This window comes from Pungitius pungitius, chromosome 15 (assembly GCF_949316345.1).
Source record: "Pungitius pungitius chromosome 15, fPunPun2.1, whole genome shotgun sequence".
NCBI lineage: Eukaryota > Metazoa > Chordata > Actinopteri > Perciformes > Gasterosteidae > Pungitius > Pungitius pungitius.
This window is the reverse complement of record NC_084914.1, coordinates 8,695,331-8,707,174: the sequence shown is the minus strand read 5'-3', so window position 1 is coordinate 8,707,174 and position 11,844 is coordinate 8,695,331. Positions and strand designations below refer to the sequence as shown.

At 45.6% G+C, this 11,844-nt stretch overlaps 2 protein-coding genes across 2 annotated transcripts; one reads left to right on the top strand and one right to left on the bottom strand.

Moving 5' to 3' along the window:
- Window positions 1-378: 378 nt before the first annotated feature.
- dipk1aa (divergent protein kinase domain 1Aa) lies at window positions 379-6,766 on the top strand. Its single transcript, XM_037459243.2, has 6 exons — window positions 379-890; window positions 3,938-4,072; window positions 4,253-4,360; window positions 4,444-4,620; window positions 4,740-4,871; window positions 4,957-6,766. Exons 1-6 carry the CDS (start codon window positions 837-839, stop codon window positions 5,635-5,637), a joined length of 1,287 nt encoding a protein of 428 aa, XP_037315140.1. The 5' UTR covers window positions 379-836; the 3' UTR covers window positions 5,638-6,766.
- Window positions 6,767-6,921: 155 nt separating this feature from the next.
- On the bottom strand, window positions 6,922-10,064 carry rpl5a (ribosomal protein L5a). The gene is made up of 8 exons (XM_037459247.2): window positions 9,951-10,064; window positions 9,554-9,623; window positions 9,350-9,465; window positions 9,113-9,247; window positions 8,565-8,767; window positions 8,028-8,205; window positions 7,286-7,374; window positions 6,922-7,078 (listed from the first exon to the last, which is right to left on the bottom strand). The coding sequence occupies exons 1-8, from the start codon at window positions 9,951-9,953 to the stop codon at window positions 6,976-6,978; spliced, it is 897 nt and encodes a 298-aa protein (XP_037315144.1). The 5' UTR covers window positions 9,954-10,064; the 3' UTR covers window positions 6,922-6,975.
- Between the last annotated feature and the right edge of the window lie 1,780 nt (window positions 10,065-11,844).

The following is an 11,844-nucleotide window of genomic DNA, read 5'->3' as shown; positions in this document are numbered from 1 at the left end:
AAATGTAGGCATGGCATTTACAAAACAGGGCATATGCGCCCCCTATAGTAATGAGGTACTTTTTGGGAGTCGGACAATGCTTTTTTGTTGTGATATTTCTTCTTTTGTGGATTTAAATACAAACTAACCTCATATTCAGATTAAACTCCAATTGATCTGAAAAACAAACATTAATCTTCATTTTTTTACATTAACAGAAGTAACTCAAAACTTTCATCAAGATAGTGTTTGATAAACATGTGCCAATTATGGACACTCACTCAAACTCATATGGTGTTGACGGGCCATAGTTTTTGGTTCTGACCGGAAGTTCGGTTACGATTTAAACAAAATACCTTTATTATGAAATACATAGCGGAAGTTATACGTTTCCCTCACGTTTTCTTTCTTGACCTGGTGGTATCGTTAGAGTTAACGTTGAGCTGCAGCCACCATCCCGTCGACTCACTGGTGTCAGCGCGTGGGTGAATCTACGCCAAGTCATTCAAGGCAATTCCCCAATTTGGTTGCCAATCTAAACAACAAAAAGCGAACACGTTTTATCTACAGGCGGCCAGGTTGCGCCTGCGCTGTTCTCCCAAGGCCAGCTTGAGGTATGTTGCTTTGCTTGGAAACCAGCAGCTTCTGCAAAGAGCAGAGTCGCAGGCAAAGTGGATCAGAGCAATTCACAAGGACAAGACGACCCGACAGTCCAAAGGCCGTGGTGCACATTGGGCCCCAAAACTGGTGAAATGCGCCCGTTTCCGCCCGTTCTATGAACGAATACCAGTTTTGTCCGACGTTTCGGATGATCTCCCACAGCCAGGTCCACGTATTGAGATGATCTATTTTTGGCAATGGCGAAGGCTCTGTTTCCACGGGCCTGGGTGAAAAAGTCTTTCTACTTCCAGGTAATATCGCTGCTCGATCGTCGTTCCTTTGGTGGGATTGTCGTGTGCTTGTGTGTAAACTCGTCGTCGTGGTGACACATCAGGCTTGACAGCTGGCAGCACGTCCAGGGCTGTTGTGATGGATACCGTGGTGTTTTTTTTCCACGTACGTTACCTGAGGAATGTGGCTGCCTGAGAACGATTAAGCTGTTGGTCTCTTTGCTGATGCAGAGCAGAGCTCAGGCCTAGAATATGTGCATAACACATCTGGAACTTGCAAGGGGATCTCCGGTAGGATCTCACTTCATTTCGAGTTTTGCTCTGCTTTCACATCTGATTGAAAAGCTGCTGAGCTCACTGTTCCTTCACCACCACTGGAAGTGCCAGGGAAGCAGTAATTCTTTAGGGCGGGATAATTCGGTTGAGTCTTCTCATGTATGGGTGGCTTGTTGATAGTAACAACTCCCTGCACTGATAAGCTTACAAAAGATGAGCAGAATGCAGGTTGGCTTTTGCTCTAAGGAAGAGTGAACGCATTTCTAGTACAGTCATCTTATCACAACTTGGGCATGGACCACTACAGCCACAGGAATACAGTTCAGCAGGTTTAATCATTCAATCTGGCTTAATGCATTATTTAAACTTTGTTTTCTGCAGCCTCCAGCGCTGGTTTATTTCAACCAGAGCAGCCTCGATGAGGCAACATTTGAACCTGTACTCGGATTAAACATTTTTGTGTGCCAAGGTTTCTTTCAGTCCTGACGCAATCTCTATACAGGTTAAAAACAAGCAACTACATTTTTTGTGTTTTGTTTATCTAGTTGCATAGTTAGTTTGTAATTGTGTGTCTTGCTTTTTTGCCTGTTTTGGTACAGAGTGTTTTTATTAAGAAAGACAGTTTTGGTTACATATTAAAGCAAAGGTGTGCATTTTGTTGCCCACTGAGCTTCCTTTAACAACACGCACTAAAAGGGCAATCTCTGATACCACATTTTAAAGGCGTCTTTTTGGGAGACCCGCAAGTACGACCGATGGCTTTTTAATTGTGTGCGAGGTCAGTTTTGGATTATGTGAGTTTCTGTTGGGCCTCTTCAACACCAACACCACACTGCAGCTCTCATGTGCTGGGATCTATGCCCTGTTTTTGGGACTTCACCTGTTATGTTTTTTCATTGTGAGATGGCATCAACCACCTTCTAATGCAGTGGTCTGCGACACCTCGACCTCAGACAGAAAAAGACGCTGGGCAAACTGCGCCCCATCACGGTCGATACCTCCCAATCCCCAGGTGACGCGCTGAGGACAGCTCCAGGCCACAGCGCGTGGAGTCGTGATACTGCGGGTCTTATGACCCTGCTGGTGTGGCCCGGCTGAAAGGAGTCAATACTTCAGGGGGTCTAACGCGTGGAAACCAAATCTAACTGTTGACAGACGTTTATCCCCACAGTTCTCAATACGGCCTTTGTTCTACATGCAGTTTCCTCATTTTACTCCACTGCAGAAGTCTTCCCGCTCGCACTACTCATGACCAGCTCTGATCATCATCAGTATTAACATCAGTATTAACATCAGCTGCCAAACTGCAGGGCATTTGATAATTACAGTTTTACCGTGCACTTTACATACATTTACTAAAGTGAATTTGTATATCGTTCCAATGTATCATGTTATGTATAAGATGTAGCATTCAACAGCGTTTTGGACACCTCGTCCCCTGTGTGAGAGCAAATTAGTTCATCCCATGTGATCTAAATAAAAACAGCAAGGAAAAGGAGACGGGGTAAGGCAGGATAAAGCTCATTGTTGCTCAGGTTTCACTTCTTTAAATCTGAGGCTTAATCATGCATTTGCACGTAGCACACGCCTCTTCTCATCACGTATTTGTGGTTTTCATGCAACTAGATTTTCATATGGGCATTGCAAAATACATCCGTTCAGATGGTGTGGTGTGTTGTTTATTTTTACACCCCCTCGGTTCTCTCCCTGGAGGACCATTGTCCGCTTGTCTATCTCCTCAGAACAGAGTTAAAACATTTGGTGGAATGCAGCAAAGGGAATGACAGGAATGAGGGTTCCTGTCCCCTCTGTTTTTCTTTGCAGTCCGTAGCTGAATAAGGGGGAAGTGTGGGAACATTTTTTTTCTTCTTTTTCTATCCGGTTGATTTAATAAACAAATTTTAAAATGGTTTCTGAATTGAGAGGAACGGCACTCTGCCAAAACACACACATCATAAGGTGTTCCCCCCCCATGTGATCTGAGTAAGAATGAAACCCCTTTATCCTCCCAAGTGCAGTTGCAGTCCGTGACACTGCAGTTGTGTTGTGGTAGAAGGGGCCCACTGTGGCTGCTCCGCCGTGTCAATTACTGCATGAGAAAGATCAAATTTAAAAAAATCCTGGATTTTGATTTGTCAATCTTTGTAATATAATATTGATTTTTATAACATAATTTGAAGGCTGGGGTGTTTTTAAAAAGCAAATGGCAACTTTGCATTGGATTCTCATTGCTGTAGATGTTGTTCTGTAATCTTTTTCATTTCACCAATGAAGCGTTTTCTTTAGGAGTGAAGAGTTATGTTTGGATATCTTCTGTGGACATTAAGCCACCAACTGAAGGAACTTGAACGATGTCACAGAAACCGCAGCAGCTCTGTCCAAACAAGCCCTGTGGGACACGTGATGTGTGCATCCTGTGACACACCCAGTTATTAGATTTATTTCCACGCCAGAATAGCATGTGACACTGGACCTGCTCAATCCGCAGCTCCGTGTTACCACTTTGGAGCTTAATGAGCTATTGTCGCTCATGGTGACTAATCAGTCGGCCGGTTCCTTGTCACAAGACACTCCTGTGCTGTAACCATGGCAACATTATATGATTAGGGAATACTCCGGCATGAATGGGCATACTGTGCCCATATCATTAGTTTATTACAAGCCGAGCACCAACTTCAACAATTGCATAGGAGGTGACTCCTAGTTTTTTTTTTTCTTAGGAAAACGGTAGAAAAAATAAAGCTTAACGACTTTCTCGTGGTGTTTCAGTTTCTTATTTCTGCCCTCCGTAGGCTCGGGTCTCCTTTGTACGGGTAAAGTACCTGTTCCTTACATGGCTGACTGTGCTGGTTGGGAGCTGGGTGCTCTACGTGCAATACTCCGCCTATACAGAGCTGTGCAGAGGACACGAGTGCAAGAACGCCATTGTGAGTAATTACTTTGTTTGTTGTAATGTTATGCAACTACCGCTGCATGAGGAACACCCAACGTCAGTACACCAAAAGATAAAAACTGGTTTGTGTGGCAGATATAAAAAATATACTTCTGGATGAGTATAACTATAAAGAAGCTTGAAGTGAACAATCTTTTTTCTGTCTTTTTCCAAGTGTGACAACTACAGGAAGGGAATCATCGACGGTTCGGCCTGCAGCAGCCTGTGCGACAAAGACACGCTTTACATGAGTCGGTGTCTGTCAACACTGCCCAACAACCAAGTAGGGAAAAACCCATTTGACTTTGGGTAAAGTTGTGATTCTACATTTGCATGTTTTGATTGTTCGGGCATTCCGTACGGCAGGTGTACACGGGAAGCTGGGGAGACCACGATGGGATCATCCGCTGCAAATTGGGGGAGGTCACGCACTACGAGCTGGGCGAGGAGCCGGAGCCGCGGAGAGAAGCCCCCGTGTTCGATAAGCCCACCAGAGGCACATCGGTGGAGAAGTTCAGAGAGATGGTCTTCAATCACCTCAAGGTAAAGCAGTTGAGTTCAGGGAGGGGGTGCGTGCACAACCAAACATTTCAGCCTGTGGCACGATGGACTTGAAGCCTGGAAAGGGCCTCTTCAAGTCTCTGTCCCTCTCCTTCCATCAGGCCAAGCTCGGACAGCAGGCCAATCTCGCCGGCCTCGTCGGCCAGATCCTCTCCGTTGCCGATGGCAACAAAGACGGACGAGTGTCGCTGCCAGAAGCTCGTTCCACGTGGGCCCTCCTGCAGATGGATGAGGTAAAGCGACATGCCCCGAGACTCTGTTGTGAAATCGCTCGAGCCGTTTGGGGAGATAAAAACGTTGTCTTTTTGCTTTTTTGAGGTGCTGCTGGGTCTGCTGCTCCAGGACCGTGGACACACCCCTCGCCTCCTTGGCTACTGCGGAGACCTGTACATGACGGAGCGAGTCCCCTACGGGCCCCTGTACGGCCTGTCTCTGCCCTGGCCGCTGGCCGGGTGGGTGCCGAGCGGCGTGCAGCGCACCGTGGACCAGTGGTTCACCCCCTCGTGGCCCCGAAAGGCCAAGATCTCCATGGGCCTCCTGGAGCTGGTGGAGGACCTCTTCCACGGGACCTACGGCAGCTTCCTGATCTGCGACTTCGCCGCGGCGCACTTCGGTTACACCGACCGCCACGAGCTCCGTCTGACCAACGGCGGCGCGGTGGTTCCCGAGGACGCGTTCCGGCGCACCATGCGGGCGCTGAAGTGCGAGGGCGACGCCGACTGCGTGTACGGGGTCGACTGCCAGACGTCCTGCGACGTGGCGGAAAAGCGCTGCGGGGGGGAGCCGCTTCGGCCAAACCTGGCGAAGGCGTGCGACGCGCTGAAGGACTACCTCCTGCGCGGGGCGCCGTCGGGCCTGAGGGAGGAGCTGGAGAGGCAGCTCTACGCCTGCAGGGCTCTGAAGGGAAACGCCGGCCAGATGAACATGGAACACTCGCTTATTCTCAACAACTTGAAAGCTCTGCTGTGGAGACAGATCTCACACACTAAAGACTCGTGACGAGGCGAGGGAGGTCCTCGCCACGTCTCCTACACGTGAAGCTGAGTATTGAAGATGCTAGTACTTTATAATCGGCGCTTAACGCTTGTGGGTGATCAGACTGACGGAGACTCTGCATCCTCTATTAACCGAACGGTTGCATGTTGCCACGTTAGATCTCATTAGCCACAGCAGCGCGTCACTGCTGATGAGACTTGTGAAAACAGATTTCCACGCTGCAGTTTTCTCACACAAAATCACGCAGATGCGTTTTGAGATTTAGTTGCGCAAAACTGGTTGAAAGTAGGAACAGTGCACTATTTTAAGATGGGCTCCTTGATACGATTTCACAGTTGATCCTGAGCGTCATACCATAATAAGGCCATGTACAATTTAAGGATCCGTCAGTTGACATTCTTTACTACACCGAAACCTGTTGGTTTGTCTGCTTTTGGAGTGGTACTCGTGGCAGTCTGTTGCACTCGGTCCTTAACCCGTCGGTGCCTACTGAGGTAAACATCCTACAGAACAAGTCACACAATTTCTGCTTTTGGGAAGAAAAGGTTACTCAAACCGATAGTGCAGATTATTGCACAATTGGTGAACTGATTTAGAGGACATAGTGGTAATTACTCAAAAAATAAACTACAGAGCCCCTTTTTATGACACAATATTTTCCGTATAGATCTTCACGTTGAACCCGTAGCAGACAAGATACATCAAAAGGGAAATAAAGCGCCTGTGTACAAGGAGCATAGAAACTTTACCTTTGTCCCTCATCGACATAATAGTGATGGTATTTGGCTGTATTCCACAAGCTTAGTCTTAATGTACATTTCCTCTTGTACTACTGCTGTCAATGCTGCATCAACGACAAGGAATATGAATCCACTTCATTTGGTTTATGAATGTTATATTGCATTTCACTGAGAATTTGTTGTAATGTGCTGTATGTGTCTCAGTGCCATAGAGATCCAGCTGAAATCATCTGATTGTTCACCAAGTGGAGATTTTTTTTCTCATAAGACCACGTGAGGGGTGTGCAGTTTGTTTAGTTTTTACTTTGATAATGTATACAATGACATTGTTTGAAAACAAGTTAGCCTATTGAAGACCAGCATGATTTTGCACAATTAAACTTCACTTCACTGTAACTACTCTAATCTTTTCTGGTCCGATATACACCACACGGGGAGCTTTGAATGAATTACTTTAGAATTTAGGTATAAACTGTTTTGGGTTAGAATTTTCTTTCAAATAAATTGCAACCAGGCAACTTTCAAAAACTATTAAGAGACAAAAAGCTTGAGTTTGGAATAAATTTATTTGTCTGAGGTGTGCGTTGTTGCAGCAGAGCCCCTAACCGTCCCCTGCCTCTTGTTCTTGTGCTCTTAAGAAGCTGGCTTTTTTCTGGGCGACGCGGTCCTTTCTCTGTGCCAGAGACAACTTGGCGCGATTCCACCTGCCCGGAAAGAGACACAACAGCAGCTCCATTAACATTCAGAACACCAGAGGCAAAGATCGGCTCAGTCCTGGGAGTTTCCCCCAGTACAGATATTCAATACTCAAGTATTTTACCAGAGCATCTATAATTTGAAGCAGGTATTTAACAAGTTGCCTTTACAATTTTACTCAAAGGAGACAATAAGCATTTATGGAAACAACCCACCTCTTCTTCTTGATGTCTTTTGTGGGTTTCTTTACGTGGGCTGGGTTTGCTCTAATGGCCGTGTGCGCTTTTTTGTACATTTCCTCAACCTGACGAAAACAAGCAACCACAAGTTGATCATCAAGTCCAGGGCAATTCAACGCGCTCTGAACAATGGTTCTCGCTTCTCTCAGCCCCGTCTTGAAAGGACAGTACACATCAGCTATTGCAAATGAAGGACCAACTACATTTTGCTCAGCAGGCTTTGTATCATCATCAAGAAGCAGAGAACCAGCAAACAGCAGTTGAATATTTGATGAACACATGCAGTTATAAATACTGCTTTCGTTGGTGTGAACAAAAAACAATACAGCCGCAGCGGAGATGTGAAACGTCCGAGTTCTGGGCCTCCAGGTGGCTCTGAGTCATATTTACTTAACAGGGTGGAAGGCTAAAACAATCCAGCTACAAGGATCGTGTTCTTACAAAAGGCATTACTGCTCTCTGGTGGACTTATGCAACAGTGCTCCTAGAAGCAGAACCTTTAAAAAGTCTATAGGAATGCATTACTCGTTTATACACCAATAAGTATACACCGGCAATAAAACAACATGGGTGACATTGTTTTAAAGTCCTGTTAAAGAGAGCCAATTTCTTTAACCAACTACTTCAAGGTGTGGTGACACGCATCAGTCGCAATGGTCTTTTAAATGTTGGTTTTAAAATTGGGTCTATATTTCTGCCGGAGGAGCCTTTATCTTACTGCGTCTGGCGTGACTCCGTTCTTGATGAAGCGGGAGAACTGTTTCTTGTAGGCGTCCTCGTCCTCCTCCATCAGGTACGACATGTAGTCTGCAACGTTCATGCCCATGATGTGTTTACGATGCACATCCGCGCTGAAGTCTTTGCTCTCTGTGTCATAGCCAGGGAATCGTTTTAGACTGGGGGAAGAAGGAAAAAAAATTATGAAAAAAACCCAACCACCCAGCACATTACACGTGTTTCCTTGGATGTCATTCTACTGGGATGCAACAAACAAATTGACGCTTGCTTTGGTTCGCTTCTCTCAGCCCCGTCTTGAAAGGACAGTAGACATCAGCTAATGCAAATGAAGGACCAACTACATTTTGCTCAGCAAACTTTTTATCATCACTGAGAAGCAGGGAGAACCAGCAACAAGCACAAACTGGACCAGTCTGAATGATTGGTCACGGACCAACCGTCGTGCAAAAAAAGATGATCGGCTTTATGCAAAAAGAAAAGTACAATATCAGCTAAAACAAAATGGCGGTATACTGACCTGTGGGGAATTGCCAGTCCTCCGTCTACTGCCCCCTTCAGCGCGCCGAACACCTTGTTCCCCGTGGTGGTTCTGGTGAGACCCGCGTCCAGGTAACAGGTGAAGGCACTCGGCTGTCCGTCAATGCTCTCCACGTTGAACTCATCTCCCGTGACCTCCACCTGGCCCTCGTACACCTGGTCCATGCCAAACTTGTGCAGCAGCTTGAGAAAAGACGGGTGCAAAAGAGGATGTGAGAAAGATGACACAATAAATCTGACCGTAGAAACATGCTGTGAGCACAAATCGCACTATTCTACATGTGCAGACACTTGCTTTGGTTCGCTTCTCTCAGCCCCGTCTTGAAAGGACAGTAGACATCAGCTAATGCAAATGAAGGACCAACTACATTTTGCTCAGCAAACTTTTTATCATCACCAAGAAGCAAAGAACCAGCAATAGAAAAGAAAAAGAAAAAAATCTAACTGGGTGCAAGGAGAAGGACTGCTGTCCCGTATCGATGTGCTGACATCAGCAGTGTGTGTGTGCGTGTGTGTGTGTGCTCTTACCCTTCGGGCCAGCAGCAGCCCGGTGCAGTAGGCCGCAGCGTAGTTAGTAAGGCCTACTGCGATGCCATAATTGGGGAGCTCGTGAGAGTAGGCAGCACACACAATCTGGTCTCCTTCAATCTTTGCATAGGCAATCTGGACGAGACCGAACAACAACGAAAAACAGGGTTAATTGAGGAGGTAATTTACACGAGACACACACACACAGGAGTTTGACCCGGACTTCCGGTCACTGACCTGGCAGCAGATGTCCCTGTTGGACAGCCGGACGATCATGCGGTACTTTGGCGTGTTGTACTTGTTTTTGTCCTGCACAACCAGGCGCTTTCTGGCGAAGAAGTCGGTCTTTCCCTCTGTGTAAGTGAAGGGTGAAAAGGAAGTAAGTCAAAGCCTCGCGATGCACGATCACAACGCGCTCATTTCAAGGCAATATTCACTTACCTCGTCTCCTCCTGAATTTGACTTGATACCTCCTGAAGTAGGCCTTGTTTTTCACCACTTTAACGAAACCCTGAGAGGAAAAGGAGAGTCAAGCAGTTAGCATGCAAACTATAACAGAAATCACGTATCTCGTGAACGAATTCGTTTAAAACTGACAACAGTTTTAAGCGTCACGTGTTTTTAACTATTGCATTTTAGCTCGGCCCGACGCTGGTCAGCTGAGGTTTCGTCAGCCATGGAGGCGCCACGCTGGAGCACCGGCGCAGGACGAAAGGATTTCCGCAAACATCCGCGATCATCTGACCCCTAAACTCTGCGAAAGCTCGTCCCGCCATCAAATACATGTCTACACACCAAGATCACCACAACGTGGTGTTTATTTGGAATTATAACTCACCATTTTTGAGCGGATTTTCACTCCTCTTCCTCTTAGCTTCAGATGCGTCTGTAAATAGCGGAACGGCTGCAGGGGTGACGTGTGTGCGACATGCGTGAGCTAAGAGCGCCCCCTCCGCCCCGGAGGACCACATAACTGCAGCCAACAGCGCCCCCTGGTGCCCCGGAATATCACGTGCAGGGGCCAACAGGGGGCAGCAGCCACACACACACACACAAAATGTTCAAAGTTTTACTTAATAAAGAAATACTTTTGTTGGTCTTCGGACTTCGGACACTTCGTTTTATACAAGAAGTGATGCGTAAATCATTCTACAGAATACAGTTATATAGTCATATGATGTACTCAACAATGATGAGGTGAATTTGCTTTTAGACAACTCATGTGATGGCGTGTCATCCATCTGTGAAATCCAGCTATTCAAAAAACAGTGATGATTTTGACCGGAAAGGCTTAAATGAGGAAATCGCTGAGGCTTGGGTTGATTTTAAATCTAAAAAGATGTACGCAATATGCGACTATTGAATAAGATGATCTATGGCTGTTCGAGGTAAACAAAAAGTACCTAGGTAGTACCTTTGCTTGACATTGTAACTTAGATGAGCTTTACCAACTTGTTAAAATCCTGTAAGTTAGACTACTTATCTACAGGTTTGAGTAGTACTCAAGGCGCTTTGACCTTTGCTGGTACGGCAACGCGCACCTTGGTGTTGTTGCTCGATTCGTTATCAGTTCTTCTAAATATTTATCTCTTACTTAGTCTTGATGTAAAGGACTGCACAGTTTCTGTCACAAAAACATGTTAAAAATAAAGATGTGATTATTTGAATTGGAGGTAGCCAAAGCCTCATTGTTGTTTTACAGGTACTTGAATTCCAAAACATTGCTTGTATGAAAATAAATATTCATTCCTGATGATAATAACAGTTCTGACAATTCGGGATCAAGAAGGGATTTCAGTTTTAAATATTAGATACAACCATTATGTTTCTTTTCAACATCTACACATCCTACTTCGGCATATATTAGCATACTGCATAGCAGTATGACTGACGGCACGTCCCAGCTGAGCTGATATTCAGCCAAATTTAGTAAGAGTGACATTACTGATTATAAGTGTAAAAGGAACATGTGTCTTGCACTGTAGATTCACCTATTTACAAACACAAAACTGGAGTGATGAGCATCATGCTTATGGTGTCGTTCATTACTCCACAGGCATCACTGTTCATAAACATGCTGGGAGTATAGATAAGAGACCAATACAACTCTTGAAAAAAATGGAATGAAACTGATAATCTAAGCTGGCGGTCCGACCGACGGTTTGCTGACAGCAGGATGTACGCACTTCGGTGGCGGACGGCTCTGGACGGGCAGCCGGACACCGGTCGCCGAGTTCGACATTTGTAACCTAGACAAATAACACGAACAGTTCAATATAATTACATCTATGGTTTAAATATACTTATTCTGTCACATACTGGTGGAGATGCGAACATGTTTACTCTGCGAGCTCTAATAGTAAATAGATTTGAGCCTGCGGGCCAAAGAGAATTCATTCACGGGCCGGATGTGGCCCGCGGGCCTTGAGTTTGACCCATGTGATCTAGCTTCTTATTAATCAAAAGGCATTATAGTGGTATCCATATTTTCATCCAACTCTTGTGAAGAAAGCAAGTACGAGTATTTCCCAAAAATACATTTTGAGTAGCATCAATATAAATGACTCAAGTAAGAATTCTGGGTAATTGAAGGCCTGTGACACCACTGATTTGAAAGCTAATCATTTTATCACAATGCCAGGGATGTAGTTTAGACCTGAAATTCTGTGTGATGATTGAGTGTTTTATTTGTGTGGGATCAACAGAGGATTAGGCAAGATGTGATTGACACA